The sequence below is a fragment of the Aethalodelphis obliquidens genome, unplaced genomic scaffold (genome assembly GCF_003676395.1).
Source record: "Aethalodelphis obliquidens isolate GAN/ISIS:26980383/991018 unplaced genomic scaffold, ASM367639v1 scaffold7, whole genome shotgun sequence".
Taxonomy (NCBI): Eukaryota; Metazoa; Chordata; class Mammalia; order Artiodactyla; family Delphinidae; genus Aethalodelphis; species Aethalodelphis obliquidens.
Window position 1 is genome coordinate 65,439,387 of NW_020837951.1, and position 24,268 is coordinate 65,463,654.

The window sequence follows — 24,268 nt, forward strand, 5'->3', positions numbered from 1 at the left end:
CACACACACACACACACACACACACACACACACACACACACACACACGCAGTTAGACTCGAACCCTGAGTGAGGGCAACCCTCAGAGGCAACAAGATGAGACAGGAAAGGAAGTGTGTGGATAGAAGACGGAAGGAAGAAAAAGGAAAGAGAGACAGTAGGATGAAACCAGACTGAAAGAAACACAAGCAACAGGAAAGAAAAGGACGAGAGAGACAGAGAATGAGACGGGGAGGAGCAAAATGGAAAGGGAGAGAGAAGAAAGGGGAAACTGCAGGGAAAAAAACGGATGGCTGGGGACAGAGGAGGTACCAGAGGCCCATGACACAACAGTGGATCAAGCAGCTGGCTGGAGATGCTAATTCAGCGCTTTAACAAATCAATGCCACTTGAAAAGTACAATGCGAGCCCTCACTGGGTAGATGTCAGGGGACCGAGAAAATGCATTCTCAAGTATTTCACATTAAGAGGGAATAATGTGTTAATTTATAACTCTTCACCCTCTACACTTGGATTATCTATCTGTGTCAGCGATTTGACTTCTTAAATTTATCAAAAAGGCACGCAAAGGGAGGCAGCTCTGGCTGCACCACTGGGAAATGAAGTTTCAGAAGAGCCTGTCCTGGGCAGCCCTGCGGTTCTTTTCACTTTCCGATTTGGGCTGAAGTGCCAGTGGGGGTGGCAGGAAGGAGTGAGCATTTGAAGGTGAGATCGAGGGAGGAGGGGATCTCCTGGTCCAGTTACTAACACAACGCAAGGCAAGGCTTGCTTGGCCTGTGGTTGATTGCATTAGGTACCATCCGTCAAAAGTGACACAGAAGAAAAGGAATAACTTGAATCAGCAATCCCGAGCTGCCAACATCAGAATTTACTTTACGGAAACTTACTTAAGTCTCTCGGCACACCCAGCGGAAGAGAAGCTGCTGACAATTGGGCTCTAATTAGACAGTACTCTCGCAATGCCACCGGAGCCCCATAGACAGAGCTTATCAACATAGGAAGGGAAGGGAGGGCTAAGTTTATTTTATTTGGTTAGTTCTGAGAAGGGGAAGGGAGATGTTAAAGAACTGATATATTACATCCCAGCATTCAGGAGCCTAATGTTTCTTTCTTCATAAAAACCTATTTTATTAAACAGCAGATTCTCGTAGTCGTTTCCTAATTGTTCCTTAATGTAATTTTAGCCAACTTTTAATATAATGATAGTACAGCTCCTAACCTGAGGGATAGAAAGACTCTTAGTATTTTTTGCTGCCAAAATTAAAGCGTTATCAGACTCAAGTTTTCAGAGTGCAAGCATTGTCAAGACACAAAGGCAAGTGTGTTAAAACTGTCGAATAAACAGAAGAGAGTTTCAAGAAAGTGTTTTAATTAAGGTGACAGCTTCAAAGATATGAAGGGGGAAAGTGATTATTACATACAAAGAAAACAAAAAAATGACCAGCTTTTAACTGCTCTGAGTTTCACTTTAAGATTGTTTAAACTACACACAGCAGTGCTTTAAACTGTGGGGATATTTTTATTTGCTACTCGTACAACTGCAACAGAAACATTCTCTTATTTTCCGGACATTCATATGTAAATGAATGCTGATGAATGGAAATGAGATGCTATACATGATGGGCAACGTGCAACATTTAGTTTCAAAAACACAAAGTTACCTCACTCACTGAAGCTTGAATCTCTTCCCTTCTACAACTGGGCACTAAAAGAAATGAAAGACAATGACAGACCTACTTGTTTCTATTGGCTAAACACCACCTTCCAGAGAACTCGTGACAGAAAATAAACGTTCTTTCCATCTCACGTTTTGCATCTTTTCTATTACACGGCTACTTTTTAAAATGAATATTTGAAGCTGAAGCTGATTAGAAGCTGAAATTATAAATAACCAGAAATTTTACAGCTGCACTGAGCCAAAGGATTAAAATGTCCAAAATAGCGTGATTACTTAATGAATGTTTTATTTCTTCCAAAGGAGAAAATTAATAAGGAATTTCCTAGGTAAAGACCGTAGAGTACATTACTTTCCCTTTTCATATAATCTTAGGAGACAGACCATATATTCTGAATTCCATGCAATGGCAGAGAATCATATGGTATGCATTTCAAGGGCCTCTATGCCCTGAGAGTAGGATCTGTCCTATCCCCGGTTTTTGCATGAATTACCATTACTGTCTGTCCCACCCATGCCACCCCCATGTAAACTATCTATTCTTATCATTATGGTAACATTAATCCCATTCTCCCCTCCCCCTCCCCCACCACACTCACCTAAGGGGTTAAAAGACTTCAGTACATTTGTGACTTGTCAGTGACATATAATACCCGGGTCCTTCATGCAATCAACTTTTACTTGACATGTATTTGCTCATCACAGGACCCGCATTACTACTGGGAAAATGAAGAAAAACCTAAATTAACACTTGACATTCAATATGGTCAAGTCCTTAATTGGCTGGGCTTCCTGAGAAAGCAATTTTCTATTCCCCAAACTGTTCGCGTGTCATGTGTGGAGTGCAGCTCTTGGCCATCACTGCTGTCCCTCGCTCCCTCTAATGAGAGCAGATGAATTAGTGCTACGTGACACGATTTGAACAGGGCTTCCTCCTCTTCCCCTCCCCCCAATCTTTCTCCTATACCAGTGACAGCTGTGTGGCAAGGGAAAGAAAGAGAAATGCAAGAGCAAACAATCCTGTAAAGGATGATCATTTTTTTTAAATGAACCTTAAATGTCTTGTTGAAACTCCAGAACAACAGGGTCATTTAATTGTGGAGGTGGGGAACAAAGATCAGGGGGATTATCTGGCTATGGTTGATTTCGGTTGTATTAGCTGCCAACATGTTTCTTCCATTCCTGGCTAGTTGCAGTACTAGATTGCACTGGTCTAATTAAAATGGAATTTACATCGACTTAAAAAGTTTTTTTTTAAAGGTCTGGAGAATGGGTCAACTAGAAAAAAAAGGAACAGCATGAAATGATTATTATTCTAAGAGAAACAAACCCCTGGATTAAAGAAAAAGATCTTTTCAACAAATGTTTAGGTCTTAAGAACCTACAACACAAAACTCTGTCACTATACTCTGCTTTCAAATACTGTTCAGAATCTGAACTTAATGCTAATCACTGTATTTTAAATCATTTTGTTTAGTTCCCTTTGATTGTTGAATGTTTGCAACAAAAGCTATTTGAACACTGATTTCATTCTGTTATTTTGGAGAGAGAGGGAACATAGTCTGCTTAATATGTGCTTATCTAGCTCAATAAGAAACAACTGAGGACTTCCCGGGTGGCACAATGGTTAAGAATCCACCTGCCAAGGCAGGGGACACGGGTTTGAGCCCTGGTCCAGGAAGATCCCATATGCCGCAGAACAACTAAGCCCGTGCGCCACAACTACTGAGCCTGTGCTCTAGAGCCCGAGAGCCACAACTACTGAGCCCATGTGCCACAACTACTGAAGCCCGCGTGCCTAGAGCCTGTGCTCCGCAACAAGAGAAGCCGCTGCAATGAGAAGCCCGTGCACCACAACGATGAGTAGCCCCCACGTGCCGCAACTAGAGAAAGCCCACGCGCAGCAACGAAGACCCAACGCAACCATAAATAAATAAATAAATAATAAACAAACAAAAAAGAAACAACTGAAAGGAAGGTAGGTCAGAATTTGCTCTGTTCAAAGATACTAAAAGGTAAACTGAAGGGATTTCTCTGAGTCTTCACTTACTCATTTTGAAACCAAAGAGGAAGTAATTTTAAATGCCTAAATTGCTAAACCAATCTGATTAGGACCAAAAGGAACTAGAGGAAGTAAGAATATGTGGCAGATCACACATTTGGGAAAGTAGTCAGTCCAAAGGACATGCATCAAGTGAAAACAATTAGTTACTCACACCTTAGTACTTGGGATCTTTACTCATCTTTTTTAAATGAGAGCTAAAGCCAAGATACTACCTGTGCACTAGAAGGTATATCAAGCTTGTACCGGTGCCACAAAATCTACGTAAGCATGCAAAATACAAAACTCTCTCAAGTACAGTTCCCCTGCCTCAAATAAATAGCTTGATCATTTATTAGTTATTCCTCATAATTCTGAATATAATTTAAGTAATATTTCAGTAAGAAAATTGTGAAGTAAATTTGAATACACAAAAATATGGTGAGGGGCTTCCCTGGTGGCACAGTGGTTAAGAATCCGCCTGCCAATGCAGGGGACATGGGTTCAATCCCTGGTCCGGGAAGATCCCACATGCTGCAGAGCAACTAAGCCCCTGTGCCACAACTACTGAACCCCCACTCTAGAGCCCACGAGCCACTTCTGAAGCCCGCGCGCCTAGAGCCCATGCTCCGCGACAAGAGAAGCCCCCGCTAGCCGCAACTAGAGAAAGTCCACACACAGCAACGAAGACCCAACGCAGCCAAAAATAAATAAATAAATAAATTTACATTAAAAAAAACATGGTGAAACCCACTTTTGCACTCTTTAAAGTTATAAGCTAAAGCCAAAAAAAAGCTCTTTCCACATTTTATATTCATGGGAAATAACATGAAAGGAAATGAAGTTTTATAGGGTTTTTCTTAAAAAAGAGTCCATTCATAACATGATTTTAAATACTGCTACACTGACAGAAGACAAGCTGTAATGTAAGGAAACTTTTTGGACCACCTCTGATCTTCTACTTTGTTGGAACATTATCGTTTTGGATAATATGAAAACTCTAAAAGATGAGAATAATTTAGAAGTATTTTCACTGAAGCAAAACAAGGCAATGGACACCCACTCTGCATATATTATCCCTCTGGTGGCCAAAGCACTGATATTTCAAGTTAAGAAGTCTTTCAAATATACTTGAGACAGCTTGTGATTGGGCATTCTATTAGGCATCTAAAAGAAGTCAATAATTTGGTATTCTGGAAAAGCAGCTCAGTCGAATACATCCAGTTAACTTCTACAGTAGCATTATAATCACCGAGCAACAAAGAGCAGTGTATCCTGCCAACAGCTTTAGGGTGACCTTTGCAATGCTGACTGGTCCGTCAAGTTCCATCTCTGAGATACACGGTACAGACAGGGGTGGTTTATTAACTGAGGTAGGAACTAAGACCAGGAGCCTCCAAAAGGGTAGGCATTTCACATTCAGGAAATGGGGAATTCCTTTCCCTCAGAAGAGAAGCTGAGCACCATGAGATCAGGCTGGGCAGCCCCCATATTCTTTCCCAAAGCGCTAGCCTTCTGTGGTGTAGAAACTCCCAAGTATTAGGACAGCATCAACATCTTTTCCCACCCTCCCCTACATTTCTAAAAACTGTAATGAAATTCCAACTGGGAATTGGTAAAACGGGATCAATGACTTGAGCTCTAAGAATCAAGTTGAAAAAGAATGTTGACATCGTCTCAGAGCTTTAAACAAATTGTGCAGAGTCCTGCCTTATTTGGGGTACTTTCCAACCACTGCTAACAGGGTGGACTGACAATTCAAGGGGTCAACAATCAGAGAGATGACTGCACTGGACCCGAAGACTGGATCACCTATAGCAAAGTCAACCTTTTTGACTCAAGAAAGGCACTTCATGATTTAAGAAAGTTAACAGTGACTATGGCAACGTGACATGCTTAAACTTGATATTCTCTTAGGGATGAGCAGGCTTTGAAGCTCATAATAAACTTAAAGTGGCTCTGTGGAATGTTAAGGCTTAACGCAGATGGTTGGTGCTACTGTCATGCCTACACAAAAAGAAGTCGACCTGGAAATAACTGCATTAACGGCTCCAGGGTATTTAAAATGGAAGGCTCTCCCCCTCCTTTTTTATTAAGAATTTTACTTTGAACCCTAAGAAGAAGCTGCATTAAGTTTCCAACTTGTTTAGCACAGCTCAAATTAAAATACTTATTCCAGTTTAGAAAGGCATCATGTTTGCCACCCACCGAGTACATGTTACCCTCACATTACACCATTCGCGAGAAGTATAAACACAGCGGGGAGAGAAATTACTGCTTTAAAATAGCCTGGCACATGGAACAATAAAACTATTTCTCAAATACAAAGCACAAATGTTATTTTATAAAAATGAAGAGCATCTAAAAGGGTATATTCTTTTATCCTCCATTCTTCACCACCCTCTTAACTGCAGTGCTTCCCTCCCCTCTATTAAAGATATTTTATCTAATTCCCAGTTGAAAGGCTTCTGAAAGTGGTAAGTCCCAGCTGTGTTGATGCTGAACTTCTTACACATGGCACACCAACGTCATTCTGACACACATACACATGCTTTGTAACAAGCTGCACCAGTCACTTGAGTTGAAATACCTGACTTGCTATATAAAACAAACTGTTACTCTCTGGTCTTTCCTCCAGCTCAGCTCTTCTCTGCTGTTTTGGAAGCAAACCAACAGCTTGTTAATGTTGACATCAGTGATGACTCCCTTCTGATTGGTGTCTGACACTGTCCAGCAATGCTGTTCAACAAGACCCTAGATAGAACCTAGGCACACGGAGGCCCCGTTTGCAGATCATTTTAACAAGATGTTCTTGTTTCCTGTTCCCACAAAAATCGATAACAGGATGACCTTCAATTTGAAATTCAAACCAATTAATTACCTGTTCTGTTGAAAATGTTGATATATGATTTGCCTAGAGAATTTCAATTATGAATAGATTATTTCTCTTAAAGAGCCCCTTCGAAAAATTTAGAAAGACACTGAAAATCTCATCTTATACAACATAAATGATGTTTTCTTGAAGCTCGTATACAATATTGGCCTTGTACGAATTAGTACGGGGAAGTTTTGCCTTGTGGTCCATCTCTTCCCCGTGACATCATAATCAATTGCCTGGTAAATTACTGCATTCCCACAAAGATTCAGGGCCAAGAATCCACTGCTTAAAGGTGAGATGAAAAGCCTTTTATAGTTGAATTCAGCTTTTCATATATACATCAGTGACTGACGCAAATCATGGGATTCTTCTCCAAATTTAGAAATCTCCCCTTCCTTCCCTAGAATCCTAAAATTCTTACTTTTCTACCTTTATTAAAAGTCTTTGTCCATTTTTTGTTTTGCTCATGTTTGATTTTTCTTTATATGTGGGTCATAAAAAGAAAAGCTATATACATCAAAACTCTCAGCACCAGAAATATATTTACTAAACTTTTTTTTTTTTTTTTTTCCGGTACGCGGGCCTCCCACTGCTGCGGCCTCTCCCGTTGCGGAGCACAGGCTCCGGACGCGCAGGCTCAGCGGTCATGGCTCACGGGCCCAGCTGCTCCACGGCACGTGGGATCCTCCCGGACCGGGGCACGAACCCGCATCCCCTGCATCGGCAGGCGGACCCGCAACCACTGCACCACCAGGGAAGCCCTAAACTTTTTTCAAATTGTGAAAAAAAATGAAGAATTCGGTCTCATCCCAGTGGGGAATTCCCAAGATGAATGCTCACATGCAATGAAACTATTATCTTCATCCTTGAAAATATTACCTAAAACAGAGGTTTCTATCTGGCAGCCAGTAGGCTGAATATAGCCTACAGATGAGTTTTGTTTGGACCACACACTTTTAAAAACATTTGAAAAGGTTGCCAAGATTTAAAAATCAGGAGATTCTGACATAAAAATCTAGATTTCTGACTTCCCATTTAAAAAAAAAAAAAGAGAGAGATGAGGAAGACCTCACAGCATTGGGCCTTGCATTCCCACCTGGCAACAACCGGTTAGATCTGGGGAGCTGCTACCTCACTGCGGTTGACACAAGAGCCTTCTGGTCCACCCCAGTCCCCATCAGAGTCACACCTCTTGCTGTTTACCTTACTTCCTCATGGCCCTTTTGGGCACCTCCTGATCTTTAAAATGCCATACTACTCCAAAGAGGGTTTACAGAGTTTGTGGAAGAAAAAGAGAAGGGTGTCTTCTCTTTCTTATTTCATGGGCTTACACAACGTAAAACAGTGGGTAGATTTTACTTCAAAATATAGTTGTTCAATCAAACATCAAGTGCAAAGCAAACTGCTTTTCCTAATTAAAAAAATTTGTAAAGCAAATCCAAAACTGATTATCTCGTCTTACACAGTGGTTCAACAAAACATTTACACTAGTTTTCAATCAACCACATTCTTCTCTGCAGCCCAGAAAACGTGCTCAGGTCAAACTGTTACTGAGCTCTACATCCATTTTGCTCCTTCACATGTTAACACTTCTGCACTTCCTTTCTTGAACGATCATATACTTAAGTGAAAACTGACCCTAATATGAAAATAGAATACATCTTCAAGGTAAATTTTAAAAGTCAACATTTAGAATGCATGAATATTATCATAGCAAATACTCATCTTTACTGGCTCCACATGTATGCCACAATCTGACATTTATACTTATATTAAATAGACATTATTGCAGGTTCAAATGACCCCAAAAGTCATGGCATATTTCTTTAAAAATGATTATTACCTAAAAGCAGATGTCTATGACAAAGTCACCATGCACTTCTATTTGCTTTTTTTCTTAACTGGAAGCAAGTGCAAGGAGAAAGTCTTTTCTAGTTCACTATTTCCAATTAACCACAACAATATAGTTCTTCTATCTATTAACAGAGTTTACAAACAAATTAGAAATACCCTGTTTAGCAGAGGAAAGTATCCTTTCCCTTCACCAAAGGATATCAACAGGCTATCTCTGCTGTACCGTATGGTTCAGAATGCACTAAATATGCTATGACCAGCCATATTCCAACTTATGAAAAAGAAAAAAATGTAAATCAACTTTAGGAGAGTGTTTGCAAATTATGTTTCATCATTGGCCCACATTCTTGAAAGATTATTTTTAATTAGGTGTTTCCTTCCTATCAGAGAGGCATTTTTCTTCCAGTTTCACCTTAAGAAAGTAACCCTTGAACACATGCCAAATTTACTTCACAATCAAACTTTAATCCCCAAAATCTCTTGATTCTTAACAACTTGAACAACTTTAAGTAAACAGTTCACAAAATCATAATGATCATACTGCATTCCTTAACACCCAGTTGACTAGGAAAAGAGAAAATGCCGTAAGTATGAGTTCCATAGTCTCAGGCCCGATAGCTGAACAACAATGTGATATACTCCTTTTGGGAAGCATTTTTCCTTAATATCCCTTATGTTTGAAATTTGAGCAATTAGAAGCAGACACCTGGAACTCAATTATTAATTTACCTCTCCCCACCCATTTTACACTTCTTTTGAAACCATCTCTTAAGGTGCTTCTTAAAGAGATGACCCCATGGGATAGCATGCATGTAACGGTTCACATTATTTTCTTTAAAACATCTTGGTATAATCTAAGACTAAACTTATTCTCTTTCTTCTTTAAGAGCATCCCTTTAGAAAAATTTTTAAATTTCTCAAATGACTAATGAGTAAAATGGTAAAAAACAAAAATTAAAACAAGAGTTCTAGGAAAAGTATTGATATAATTCACCACATTCATGTTGATTTATCTACTATAACATTTTAGAAAGGGGAATTTTATGGAAAAACACAGTTAATTCCCATCCATGATGACCAAAGTTTTAAAATTTTCTCCTCAGGTTCACATGGCAGCTGACTGCAAATACATAAAACGGTTCTAGAAGACTCCTGATTTGTTTATTTTTGTTTGCACTTTATTGTGTTAAGATAAAAAATAAAGCATGAGATAATGAATGTTTAATATTCTTTAATCTATATTCTATGGGGATGAAGGTATTCCATTCACTTCTTTCTATGAATCACTGATTTCTAGGAAAGGGTATCTCAAACTAGGCTTACACTGAGGCGCATTTCAACATTCTACATTTGTTTTAAAAAAAAGAGAGAGAGAGAGAGACCAAAAGTACAGGCATACCACCACACAAAGAACACTGGGTCATCAGCATAATCAGAAGGCAGGCAGCAGTCGGTTTACAAAGAAGTTATTAAAAATAGTTATCTGCACAAGTAAAAATTAGCACTTCTCTCTTTTAACCAAAAGGGTTTTTTTTTTTTTTAATATAATGAGCATCCAAGCTTCTCTGGTCATGAGAAAACCTGGAATATATTATACAAGCATGAATGTGGCCCAGGAAGCAGTATATGAGATGTGCTAGCTATCGACAGATTAACACTTCATTTTCATTACTCTAATCTCACCACAGGCTGTGAAGACTCTTTTTTTCCTATGTGAACAACAATGGTGCAAGAAAAACCAAGCTGACAGGCAGGCGGGGTTCATGAAATGCACAAGGCCTTTATTCCCGTAACACGTCTCACCTATGTGAAGCCAGGTTCGGGCTCCCATGCTGGCTACTGAAACAAGCTCTCCCAGATGTTGGACTTCTCTCTCGATCCCTTCCTACTTCATTTATAATAAACGTCAAAAAGAAGAGTCAAAATGGAAAAATTCTTTTTCACAAGGAACTCCGTTTAACAGACAATAGGATTGGTAAGATATTTTAAGATTTATTCAGTCCCCGGTTACTTTCCAAAGTTGTCCAAGAAAACAAAAAAGAAGTGGTTGGGAAGGGAAATGATGAGATGTTTGAAGTTCGAGTCAGAGTCTAATCTTGGTATCTCCATCTCAGTTTAGTTCTAACTCATTTGAGGATAACTGCAGTTTTTCACTGGTTGAAAATGGCAATTCACAAAGTAAGACTCAATCAAGCTATTTCCCAATGAATGACACTGAGCTTCCCCAAAAAGCTATCCTCAAGGAGCCAAAAGGCTACAAAGTAAGGAATCATTAAAATGACATTCCTAACACAAGGAATTCCTTTTTTAGGGTGAGCTAGCCATACACTCATTGCATTTGAGGCAGCCACCGCCCAAACCTCAACAAACCTAGAAATGAATCACTTAATTCCTACAACCAACCAAAGGACAGGTGTACACTTCCTGCCTGTCTGTGCACCACATACAAACGCACTACCATGTGACATTGTGGGGTTTTAAATTTTTTCTATAGCAAGACAGTAAGTCTTTCCACAAAGTCTACAACAGGGCTTTGGTTTTGGTTCTTTCTGGTACTCTAATATTTATACCTAAAAAAAACAAAAAAGAATAAAAGAAAAGCAATATTAGATAGAGCCACAAATAACCTACCTGACTCTTATGTTCTGACACGAGGTCAACAAGAAGGCAACTTCATAAATATGCTCAGTGTATAATTACCGTCCCATTTCTTGCAAGTGGCCTCCCAGTCATGTCCACTGCCCTCCAGCACTGGCAGAGGGCACAGGAGTGGGCAGCTTTCTTTACCTATGCCTGATTAGGTGCCCCAAATAGCCATCCTAATGATTTAAGTCAATGAAATCTTTCTCGCTTAAATTTTAATGGAAGAAAAAAAAATTTTTTTAAACCCTAGTGATGAACGTTCTCATTTTAATATTAGTTGTGTTATTACGTTAAGCCAGCTGAAAGTAATTGTTTTCGGCATGTAAAATATTCATTATCCTGAAATTTTTCTTTTTAAACTCCCCGTTCAGGTACTCTCTGATCATCAAGTATGAGTCCTGAAGAACTGTCTAGAAAACAAATAGCCACTAAAAGACACCTTAATAAAGTTGAAAAATTCATGACAGTCACACAAAAGCACAGCAGGTCCAGGACTGGAAGCTGTGTCTTTCCCATGTAGAATAATATTTTCTAATCTTGTCCATTTTAACAGTCTCTCAGCTGTGTAGGACAATGAGTTAGAATTTATTAAATACAGAACAGTAGTGAATCCTCCTCATTGTGTTATGTATACTGCATGCTTTCAATTTCAATTTTTAATGTCACCCATTAATATCAGTCCTGCCACGACTTCTTTTTTAAATGTTCCAGTTAACTCTTATTAACTTCAGTTTGTCTCAAAGAGTCATACCTTCAACCTATCGACGGAAAACTTTACGCGTTTTCCTTCTAACAAAATGCTCTCTTGCGCAGACGTAAGTCTAACCGCACAAAATGATAAAGCCAAGAATTACTTAAAAAAAAAAAGAAAAAGAGAAAAGCAAAATCTCTATTCAGCTAAGTACCTTCTTACACGGTGAAGGATCCAACTGAACTGCCTTTCAGCGCCTTTGAATGATAAGCCTGGGCCCTTGGTAACACATTTTTATCAAGCCCAGACTTAGAGAACCCTTACAGAACAGAACTCGGGACAGTCCTCCTGTCAGCACCTCCACAATGAGGACCACATCTGAGAGTGGCACCTCTTTCCCATCCCTCTGCCAGAGCGAGGTACTGCCTTTTAATTCCTTTATATTAGGGCAAACAGACCCAGTGAAAGTAAGGAGAAATCCAGAAAAAGAAAAAAGAGGGGAAAGGAAAATAAAGTAAGAAATTAGGTCTTTGGGAACGGAAATAGGAAGAAAGAACAGCCTAACCATGTATTCAGGTATTTAGGTCATTAAGTAAATGGCCGCCAGCACAACAGACTTAAAGCATCCCCCTCTCAACAACACACAAACCCTAAAGACAGTAGCAAAATAACACTGCAGTCTAAAAATACTGAGTAAATAAGATGTCAGCTATGCTCAAGAGAATCCGTGCTACAATGAGTAACTTCCTACTGTTCAAGATTATTTTCATTTTCTTAACAGAAATGAAAAACTGATGAGCTTAATTCAAGAAAAACAAAAGGATATTATTTTGTTGTTAAAGGATCAATTCATTTTTTTAATTGGAATGATGATTAATAAGCTGAGAATTTGATTTCTACGTTAGCCAGTTTGAATAATGCACTGTTTCTCCACAAGCATTTCCATTAAGAAAGGCTCTGTGGATGAAGAAATGATACAGCTCTTCCTCTCTTCTCCTGATCTCTGACTCTGTGGCATGAAATGCTTCCCAGAGCGTTTGAACAGAACAACACCGCACACCGCCCTCACCCAAATGAACTCTAGTCATAAATTTTTCACCTTAGGGTTTGAATGTACACTATGAAATTTGCTAGGCTTCCTACAGGGAATGTACAAATTAAAAAAGAATCAATACTTTTATTTTTCCTAGTCTCTAAATTTCTTTTAAAACTGGGGAGGGAGAAGGCAGTACAGGTCATGCTCAGTGAGGAGATGGGAGTACGTCGGATGTCACCGCCCCAGGCATCATTTTCCAGACGTCATCTGCACGTATTAAAACTTCCTGGAGCTTGAGTTGTTCAGAAAGTTTTTCATCTTATTTTTTTCGCCTGTTTACAGTTGTATCTTACAGGAAAAATCTCCTTCTTCTACACAATGTCTTGCTTGTATGTCAGGATAGAAAGGCTGCTATGCCTGAATTATGCCTCTTTTCCCTTATTTCTCTAAAGCTTAAAAATAGATGTCGAAGTTCCTTGAAAGGGTTTTTGACTCCCTTCCTCCTTCTCTCTCTGGTCCTTAAGTAGACGAGGATCACCAAGCAAAATGTGGAAGCCAGCTGCTTTTTGGGAAATAAAAATGGCATCAGCTTCGGCAGACAGGGGTGAGATCAATCATTTCCTATGATCCCCAAACAATCTTCTCTCTGACCAAGGCCTGGAAAAGGTAGTTGTGTAGCGGCAAAAACATACCACGAGAGGGACAAGAGGATTTTCACATGGTGAAGAATTCATTCCACGCACAGAACAACCCGGGCTCCAAACCTCACATGAAAGGAAATCTTGTAACCATTATATTCCATGTTCTTTGGATAGTAACAAGCAGGGAGTCCCAGAAAAAAATTCTCTCACTGAAAAAGTCACCCCACGATTCACTCTCTTCTCCCTGCTACCACGAAGTTCCCTGACAATATTCCGTGGGAAAAAAGGAGTTAACTCCTAGTTCATTTCCAACACAATGATTCAAATTGTGGACACAAGCTAGAAGTAAATTCCAGTTTCTTGTCTCATTCCTTTAGATACATACATGTGTGTGTGTGTGTGTGTGTGTGTGTGTGTGTGTGTGTGTGTGTGTGTGTGTGTGTGTGTGTATGTGTGCATATTCTAATCAAGCATCCCAAGTTCAGAAAATACCTCTTAGGCTGTACAGAGTCATTAGCTATTCATGTTTATAGGGAAAGTCCTGTGGAAAGCTTTGCAGACTGATGAAGGCAGGTGCCCAATCTAACTTTTAAGTGTGTGTCAGGCATATAAGGTGGGGAGACAGAAGCACTAGAATTTTTGTTTTTCGCTGAAGTGGATGACGCCAGCTCACTATCTGTAACGGCCTGCTCCTTTGGAATCAGCTCCCCGTGTCACCATGACCTAGCAAACTGGAATGCTTTCACTATCACTGGAGTCCTTGCAATCCTGCTTTGGCTGTGACCCATTCACTTTTGCCCCAACTTCTCCGAGATGCCTTACTCAGCATCTAATTAGTTAGGGAGGATTTGCCGCGGCTCTTAACCCTGACACAGAGTGGGAGGATGTGCTGCTGTGGGAGCCCAAATCTGTCCTGTCACTCCATTAATCAGATTTCCATAAAGCCACGCATGAACAACAGAATTTATCAGTGAGTGTTCAGATACACTCATAAATGCAATTATAAAAAAAATACCTACAATTATAGAGATAAGATAGCTGCACCTTTAGGGATTGATTTTTCGACTGTGGTTACTCGACTCACCTTAGCAAAAGGCTTTATAAATTACACACACACACACACACACACACACACACACAGTCCCAAGGAGCAGACGACAGAAACGTGAGAAAAGTAATTTCAAAATGATCACCTACTATGTTCCAACTCACTTAATGTACTGTGGTGAAAATAAACTTGAAATTTGCGCACAGATTTTTAATATATACCAATATATACCACACACATCTGAGAATACGTTTGTGCCTGATCTGCTTTTACACATATGTAAACACCACAGATAAGGCCTACTACTTTCCCCTCCCTCGCAGTACAAATTACACAGTGCCTGTTAAGTGAAGTCTGCATGTTATACGTAGCCTTACAAAGTATAGGCCAGCACACAGGTACCTGTCTCTATGCTATAATTTGTATTTTAACAATTATCCACATATTCCTATTTTAGTGTTCCATTATAAGAATGGATGATAAGAATTCTATATGAACATATGTCTACAGTTAAGACTTCAAAATAAAACACATTATCACTCAAATTAGAGAGGGGAACTAAATTGGAGGTAGCAGCCTACCGATTCAACAAGCTGAAATTACATGCCTCCTAGTATAATATAAATATTTATTTTAGCATCATGACCGTAAGTTTGGTCAATTTAATCCTTTTTTACTAAGACATGATTACTAAAACACACCGACTGTAAGAAGGGGAGTAAAAAGGGAGGAGGAAAAGTGCAGAAACCTAGGGATGCATGATGCCTGGCAGTGAAAGTCATTTTCAAAGACCATTAACTATCAACTGCTTTACTCAGGTCTCTGGTTAAATAAGAATATACATCCTCTGTTAAAAGGGACAGGAGGGCTGCATGACTGGGACAGAGTTTAGAATAAAAATGTATTGTACAAACTAGAAAGAAGCAGCAAACCGCGATATACAATTAGGCATCTGACTTGTAAGAAACACTGTCTATGTGCCTTTTAAACTGTTAATGAATAAACATTCAAATTATTTGGCGGGGGGCAGGGGCAGGTAGGAAGTCAGACAAAACCACCATTTCCACTTGAAAATATAGATTCAACCAACGGAAACTGTGTTTGCCTATATGAATAGAAAGAACTAAAAGACTACTGGGAGAAAAATTCATTTCAAACCTGCTTTTAAATGGATTCCAGCAATGTTATTATATGTTTCTGACAATATATTTTATTTATCATTTCTCTGAAATGGGCTAGATTTTATATTAGTGAGAAAGTTTGCTTGACTCTGTCCTATCTCTGGTGAGCAGACGCTCTGGTATTAATGTAAATCACTGATTTAATTTTTAGCTTTCTTGGTTTGCCCCTCACCTATCTAGGAAATGATTTCTCTGGTGATAACTAACACATCATGCTAATGAGACAATCTAATGCACAATAGAAAAATGTCACTACTAATAATATTTGCATGAAGTTAAATAAAGCAACTGTAGGATAATGTCAGACAGTTGTTCTTTAACAAGACACAGTTTCACAATGAAATTATGTTGTTAATTTTGTTACATCATTGGGTGAATCCTAAATTACTACATAATGATGCACAGAGTCATTTATAATTCTAACTTAGTATTTCACTCGTGTCTGAAAAGAGACCTTATTAAGGGATCCACATCTTATTTGAAACAGGTTAAATATACCTCACTAATAATAAAAGGTACATGCCTCTAGTAATGTGTAAAAGTGTGGGCTCTAGCCCTTTACCTGCTATGGTTTCATTTCTGAAAAGATTTCAAAATATATTAGACTACTGCATCCCTTGAGGTAGCTACAAAAATTTTATTTGCTCTTCTCTCACATGCACAAAAGATTTACAGAAATCGAAAAATCACCATTTAAAGCCTGATTAAAAACAACAACAACAACTTCCAAAAGCAGTCCTGATTTTGTGCTTTTAACAGTACTTTGTGAGGTTAAAACGGGTAAAATAACATTCTGGACTCTAGAAGATGAGCAAAGGGTTTCTGGTTATTCTCGACCTGTCACTGATCAAAGTGACCCAAAGAAGAACTCCCTTTACAAAAGTCAAGAGTCATGCCCTTTAAGGTTACCAAATATCTGTCTGTATGGAAAAATATTATCCTTTTTGAAAACATCATACTCAAATACAGGAGAAAAATGTAGAGAGGCAGGAAAATGCAGTCAAATTGTCATATCTCAAACTTTAGGGGAACAGACTTAGTTCCACCAAATCTAAATTGGCTTCAGATTGTGGTATCTTTTTTGTTAGAATTACACAGACTGAAGATTTACATATTAGCAGATCTAACTTTGCTCATACAAAACAAAAGACAAAGATTTTCATAACCCTACTTCCTAAATTACTCATAGAAGATACAACCCTAGAATACTAAATTTCAGTATTCATGAGCTATTTCACACTCTTAAGTTTTGCTGTAGTTAAATACTACAGATGGTGAATTTTCTATAACTCAGTTTTAAAACCTGCTAGTCAGTCTTTTCTAATATTTAAAGAAACGGTCAGGTGAATCCTAGTTTTTCTTATTACAGAAAACTTTGAAATAAAAAATATACCCAATAAATTGTATTCATTTCATGAGCTAAGTCAATTTTTTCTTAGAAATTAAAATAATCATAATATAGAAAAAACATCTCTATGCCTTAGAAATACAAAATTCTGCAGACTTGATTAAACTGGACAAACTTTTACCTGTAGTAAGACAAAAGCTGGCTTAAGGTGTATACTGAGACTAGTATTCCTTGAAACTGTTGGCTTTGCGAGATATCTTCCTTGCTCTGGCACATACACACATACACACACACACACACACACACACACACACACACACACACACACACACTCTGAATCAGCATTGCCGATGAACTATAGGTCAGGAAAATAAACATATTAAACATGTACAGCACATATATTTTCAGATTTACACAGTTTCAATTTAAGTTTACACAATATTTATACAAACTAAAATGTCATCCTAAAGGAGAAAAAAAAACCATGTAAACTCATACCCTCTTTCACATGCTTTCCAAAAATGCAGAGGAGGTTAAGCATTTAATAACCACGACAGGAGAAAAAAGAGGGGGAGGGGAGTCTCCAATTACTTCAAAACCAAAAAATAAAGAAAATATATAAAATATAGTGAAATCACTACACTTTTTTAAATTGTGATTTTCTCCCTTGATTGTACTACTCTGTTTAGTAAATAGTATAATTAATATTATATAGTTTCATACAGCACCCATGATGCATAAATTACTTCCCTATATTTCTACTCTTTTCATATTATCACTGATGCTCACTTTCACACATACATGCACATAGGTACACACAAAAGAGACTTTTATACACCCACAGAGTGAAACAGCTGGATCAAAGACATCATAATGGCTCAGCTGTACAAGTTTCTGTCTCTGAGCGATTTCAATTTATTTTCCTAACTTTGATCCATCATTTATATAATTTACTTTTATTTGTTTTTTAGCTAAAATGTTTTCCACGACTTAAAGTCTCCTTAGATTCAAATCTACTTGGAAATGGGCTAGTGCCAAAGAAGCAATCTAACACCATCTATGTGGTTCAATAGCCATTTATCAATTGATCATTATCTCTATCTGGTTTTATTAACTCTTTTCTAGCTAGAGGGAGACCTAAACCAATCTTCCCTTTCAAAACACACACACACACACACACACACACACACACACACACACACACACACGACCTCCACTAACTCAAGAAAACCCTGAATATGACACCTAATTTTTAAAGTGCCAGGACAAGTTATTTGGTCCTAAGGTCAGTGAAAACACACTCTGTGTTCCAACCACAAAAACAGCCACCCAGGCAGGGACGTGCCTCAGAAATACACCTCTCAAAGCACTCGGCAACTCCAAGGAGTATCTCTGGGAGGAAATGAACTTTTTAACTTGCAAGAATGGGAAACTGCACATAAAGAGTTGCATATTGGGTTTGTGTTGATTGCATTTAAATCCCAGCTTACGGTATCAGCAGTAATCAGGGTCCCTCTACAGGATATGTCAAAATACACCTTATTCAAATGTATTTATCCTATCTAGAACTGTGTGATACAGCTGTTCGCTAGCTAAATGCTGCAAAGCGCTGGCTCTCTGCACTATCTTTCGCAGATCGATTTCTAAACTTGCGGTAGTCTCCAGCCTGGCAAACTGCTTTCTTTCCTTCTTTACCAATACTTTAAAAATCGAATTAACTGAATAAAGTATTTAGTTCTCATGAACTCCTACAAAAAAAACAGGTTTTTTAAAAAAGAACGCAGCTGCAGTATTTTTTTTAAATGAGTGGAGCACTATCCATTTTCTAACGACCTCCAGCTACTTAAAATCCCAGTGAACTCGTCAGTAATACTTTCGTGCTGTGCGGAGGGTAGTATCATACTAACTCTTGCTGGTGGAGGCTTTTGAAAAGACGTGTCTGGGAGGGAGGCACCAGGGAACTTCCCTCCCTCGCTTGAGCACAGTCCAAGATGAAAGTTTCTGGGTTGTTTCCCTTCGCTTCCTCTCCCCCTCGCTCCCCCTCGGAGCCGCAGAGCCAGTGATTGTGCAAGAGGAGCCGGGCGCGCGGGGTGCGTAGGTACCACCGAGCGCACGGTACGTAGTACGAGCCGCGGACTCCGCTGATTAATGAGCAGTCGCCGGCGGCCTCGCGCGGACACGTCGGCTCTCCCCGCAGAGCCAGCGGCGGCGCAGCCGGCCAGCCCGAGGACGGCTCTGTGGAGGACGCCGAGGCTGCCCGAGTGTGAGTGCGTCGGCCGGTGGGCGGGCGGGCGGGCGGGAGCCGAGCGGGCGCTGCGGGAGCGAAGGGCGAGCGCGGAGGAGGCGGCAGCGGCGGCACGGAGGAAGTGGGACCGCCGGTGGCTCAGCCCGCCACACACGCCGCCTCCACCCGCGCCCCTCGGCGCTGCCAGCGGCTCTTGCGCAGTATCCTCTCCCGGGCCGGGTCGGAGTCGAGCCGCTTCCAGCCCCGGGAAGTCCGTCGGGCAGGGCCGAGGGGCCCCTGCATTTCATGGCTGTGAGGTTGGTAAACCTACTCCGAGACAGCAGCCACTTGGATGAAGTGATCAATGCAGATAGAAAGATAACATGGGGCGGGGGGGGGTGGTGGTGGTGGTGGTGGTGTTGTGGTTGTTTTTAATTTTTAACAGAAAACAAAGAAATAAATGAAGTCTTCCCCTGACCCAGGACCCAGGCTGGACTGTGAAACTTCGCCACAGATGCCTTTGCTTTCTTCTACTTCGGTATCCTTTCCCCCCTTTTCTTGTAAGTAGCCCTTAGGGAAGCCGTGAAGTAACCCTGCACGTTCCAATAACAGTTATGACATAACAGAACCCAACTACGAAGTGATCACAATTCAAAAATGTTTAGTAAGGAAAATACCAGAAACAAAAGTGCACATAACAATTCAAGGTTTCCTTTAAAAAAAAAAATGAAAGTAACTTACCTGTTGGGACATTCTGAATAAGAGGTTAGTATCAGCGTTTTGCCATGTCCCCATGAACCCTGGTTCAGCCGGAGTCGTTCTGGTTCCGAACTGCATGGAGTTGTCAGTACAGCAGTCTCTTAAAGTCAAGTCTCTTGCCCTCTTTGGCTCTCTGTCTCTCTGTGTCTCTCTTTCTCTCACATCCACTTCTGCCTCTTCTGACTGAAAAGTGAAGGTGGATTTTTTGAGCCTCTTGGCAGCCAGTAGCAGGAGTGTAGTGTAGTTAAGAAGCTGGCTGAACGGTGCATTTCACTGGGGAAGGGGGAGATTGGGGGGAAGGAGGGGGTCAGAGCTTCTTTCGCACCTTCTGCACAGATACCCCTATCATTTATGCATAGATTGTGACTCCCCGAGCTTGCCTTTGCTCGGTTTAACAGCTGCCTGTCAGGTGTGCCGGCAGCACTGGAGACCCAACCATCAGCTTCAAACTCTCAGCTACTGCATGTCATTGGATAGCAGAGCTAAGAGTCAACTGCACTGTTCCACTGTCAGGCACTAAATGACACCCTGCACTAACCCCTCTCCAGACACACGGATAGAGAGATACGCACTTATGTACACTCCAAGCAGCACCATGATCAGGGATGGTCCACGGGGCAAGCAGAGACTGGGGCCGTTCCCAGGGAATTTTTCCCAACAATGCTTTTGGGTATAGCATGCAATATCTGACATCAGTCTTTGCTTTAACATTTGTAAACCGCTAGGCTTAAAAACATTTTTTTCCCCTAATTACACTGGAAGAAAGAAAAATACTCAGCTATGAGAGAATGTGAAGTTGGCTTAGGTGTTATCTAAAATGTTAGCTCCTAAAAGTCATATAGTATGTACTGGACTATTTATAACCACATATAAACTTCTAGAGAAAATAATATACATAGAGACATGACCTTACACTCTAAAAGGTAAATAAATAAACCTAGCAGTTTTTTGAACATAGAAGATGCACAATAAACATCTGCAAAATAAATACACACTATGTACTACCCAGTTCCCTCAGGGCATTAATTACTCAATTGGATGTTGAACAATAAGAAACTGAATGGGAAAGGAAAAAAGTGTACCTTTCCTTAAAGCTCAAAAGTAGAAACAAAAATCCTTTGTTAAAGTTCCTGGATGAAGCCTCTACAATATCCTTTCAAATTATAAAAAAGAAAAAGATGAAGAAAAAAAGCCTGTCCCATTTCAGGTAAAAAGTAATGAATATAAAAACTCCATTTTTCATTCAAGATCTCCATGGAAAATTCTATAACGTTTTCCGGCCTGATGAAATATAACCTCGATAGCGTGTCATATTTTTAATTAAACCAGGTTTAAGACAAAACATCTATTTATTAGATCATATTTATCTACCTTCTTCATGGAAAAGCAGAACTGAACAAAACACACTGTACATACGCAGTAACTCCAAAATGGAAAGCTAAACTCATGTCATCTCATAAAAGTAGTCAGCAGCAAAAAGCCATCCTTCCTAAACTTAAACTGTAAGGCACATTAATCTTCGACCACCTACAAATACCGAGGACAAATGTACCACTCTCCTTGCTCTTTCTTAACTCAAGAATAACAATAAACCTTACTCTCTGAAACAACAAAAGAAACAGAAAAGAGCTTCCGTGGCAGCTCGGTGTCATTAGTGGACAATGAGAAAAGATGAGAAAACGTGCACTGTGTTGACACAAATGTGCCTTCCCCTCTAGAACCGACATCTCCTGAAAGCTTTTCTGTTAAACTTCCCTCCGGTTCACCACCATTAAGCACAAAACAAGTCTCAAAAGCAGCAAATTCAATATCTGAAGAGAAACAAACAAGAACCCGAAGAATTGTTGCCTTAAAATATATTAAGTCCACCTGTGGTCAATAAAAATATTCTTGGCGGGGGGGGGGGGCAGGAAAAAGACCCTGTGAGTCAATTGTCAACAGTGACTGTACCTTTACAGCTAGCTATTACCCATTTAAACTCCCTCTAAAATCTGCTAGCCTCTTGATTTCTGAAGTGGCACTCAGTGCCTCAGTCAAGCTGCATGCTCAGCTCCTGACCTTCCCACTAATGGCTGTTATTTGTGGGAGGCTTAAGGACACTGTCAATAGCAAGCTTCCTCCTCGCTCCTTGCAGGCTCTGTTGTATCGCTTTGCCTGCGTGTTCTCTCTAGCGTGCCTCTGGCTCTCCTGCTTTCACCCTCTCGGCTCCCCCTCCTTCCTTCTTCTCTCCTTCACTCCCTCTTCCTCTTCTTCCAGCCCCCACCCCTCCTTTCTCTCAGTCCTGTGGTCCTCTCCTTTCCCAGGTATCCCCTCCTCACCAACCACACACACACACACACACCCCCCCCACAAAAATCAACTGGCATGCAGCAGCAAGCACCTGCAGTAATAGACTCTTTTATTAAAACTGTTATTCTGCAAGACTTGAAATTCCCCGTGGACTGGGCCATGTCAAAGCCGATATAATTAACTAGAGGCTCAGCAATGGATCAATTACCAGACAAGCAAGTGATAGTGAAATCAATGAAAGATCATCAGCCACATTATCAGTGTTGCAACTCATTAGGGCAAAACTGAGAAATGTGCTCAAAGCAGCCCAAGCAAGGTGGCATTACAAAACAAAGGGCTAATTTGGAGACCCTGCTGTGAACAATCTGTAACAGAATTAGCCTTTTTTCCCCCTAAACTGCACAGCTCAGTAACTAAATGTGACAGACTGAGAGAAGCAGTTTATTAAGACACCAACCCCAAGTTTATTTAGTTCATAAACTCCCTCCTAGAAAATCAATACAGTCTGTACAGGGTTATTAGGCTGACTAGCTAATACATCCAAATCTAGTCTCCTGGCCAGCAGTCGTCTGACAAAATGCTACCCAGAGTAGGCAAACGGAACTCTTTCAGAGAGCAAAGCTTGAGTTGCTCTAGATGAAACAGGTCTACAGTGTAACATGTATCTGGCACATTACTGCCAAGGCACAAGCCTCAAAAGCACCAAGTTATCTTTCTACGGTTTAAAAAAAGTTGTTGTTTTTTTTTTACCTACAACTCTACCATGCAATTCTGCACCTGCTAAATGGATTTGATCCAACAAAATTTTAACTTGTTTGTAAGAATAGTCTACAAAGAAGACAAGCTTTATTACAATGAGACAACAATTAACCCAGACCTAGCAAGAAATGAGTGAACGAGTCAACTAAAACAAAAACCTCAAGCATATACACATGCTGTGCTTTACAGATTTTAAGTTTCAAACATTCATTTTAAAATCCAGTTTTCAAAATACAAATTTGACTCCTCTAGAACTTTCCACTCACTTCCACATATAAACACAGCATGCAGAGTCCTCTGTCTTAGGGTAATCTTCTGTCTAGCAAGCAGGACACCTGTATCATTTTAAGGACACAGGTACAAAAACTATATACCCACTAGGTACAAAGATGACTTTTGAGTTTGTCCACTGGCTGTATAGTCTGAAGATTGTAGAATAACTGTCTGGAATCATTTGTATTAAAATTACTTAAAACTAGGGGAGTAGAAGCAGGCATCACTTACACAGTAATTGTTTTTCTGCTCTCCTGATTCCATGTATTTCCACTTAAAGAATCACGAATCCTAAAGGCTATGTGTTGGCGTTCCTACCCTTACTGATAGTGAGAGATGGACCATGGGAAGAAGAAGTACACCAACTAGGTCTAAATGGCACCCAAGTTATTAAAGATATTATGGAAATGTGAATACCTCCACCTCACCACAACATGTAGCAGAAATACACTTACACAAAAGTAAGAAACTCAAATGAAGTTTACAGTGTTAAAATAGATTGGAGAACGGAAGGAAAAAACAAAAAGACAATAGCTTTTGGAAGTGATTTCTGATGTTTATGATGTTTTCACATTTAAAATGTTCCAAGAAAAGGATTACACTATTAACATGACTTCAGTGTACTGGCTCTAAGATACTAAATCTTAAATTTCAAAAAAAAACACAAATCTTTATTTTCATAGGACTATAATAAAATCCAATTTATAGACTGCTGTAAATAAACATTTTTCCCCTAACTTTTGAGCTGGTACTCTACTAAGCATTTCAAAGCTCATGTTTTTGAGTAATCTGTAAAAAAGTTAGATATATATAGATATAGATATTCTACAAAGAATAGTCTATTGGTATCTATAGTCGATCGGTATCTATACTAGAGATACCAATGTCTCAGATCATAATCAAAAGTTGTAATTACAGAGAAATCTTAT

At 39.7% G+C, this 24,268-nt stretch overlaps 1 protein-coding gene across 13 annotated transcripts in view; it reads right to left on the bottom strand.

Annotated features, from left to right (window-relative positions):
• The window catches only part of BNC2 (basonuclin zinc finger protein 2), a 429,908-nt gene that overhangs the window by 276,598 nt on the left and 129,042 nt on the right, over positions 1–24,268 (bottom strand). For 10 of the 13 annotated variants that reach the window (XM_027105914.1, XM_027105904.1, XM_027105903.1 and 7 more), the window contains exon 2: positions 20,001–20,201. In XM_027105914.1, the coding sequence (XP_026961715.1) occupies positions 20,001–20,201 (201 nt within the window). Of the gene's footprint in view, positions 1–20,000; positions 20,292–24,268 lie in introns of those variants that run through there. The other 3 variants (XM_027105905.1, XM_027105907.1, XM_027105910.1) reach the window with 2 other exon arrangements.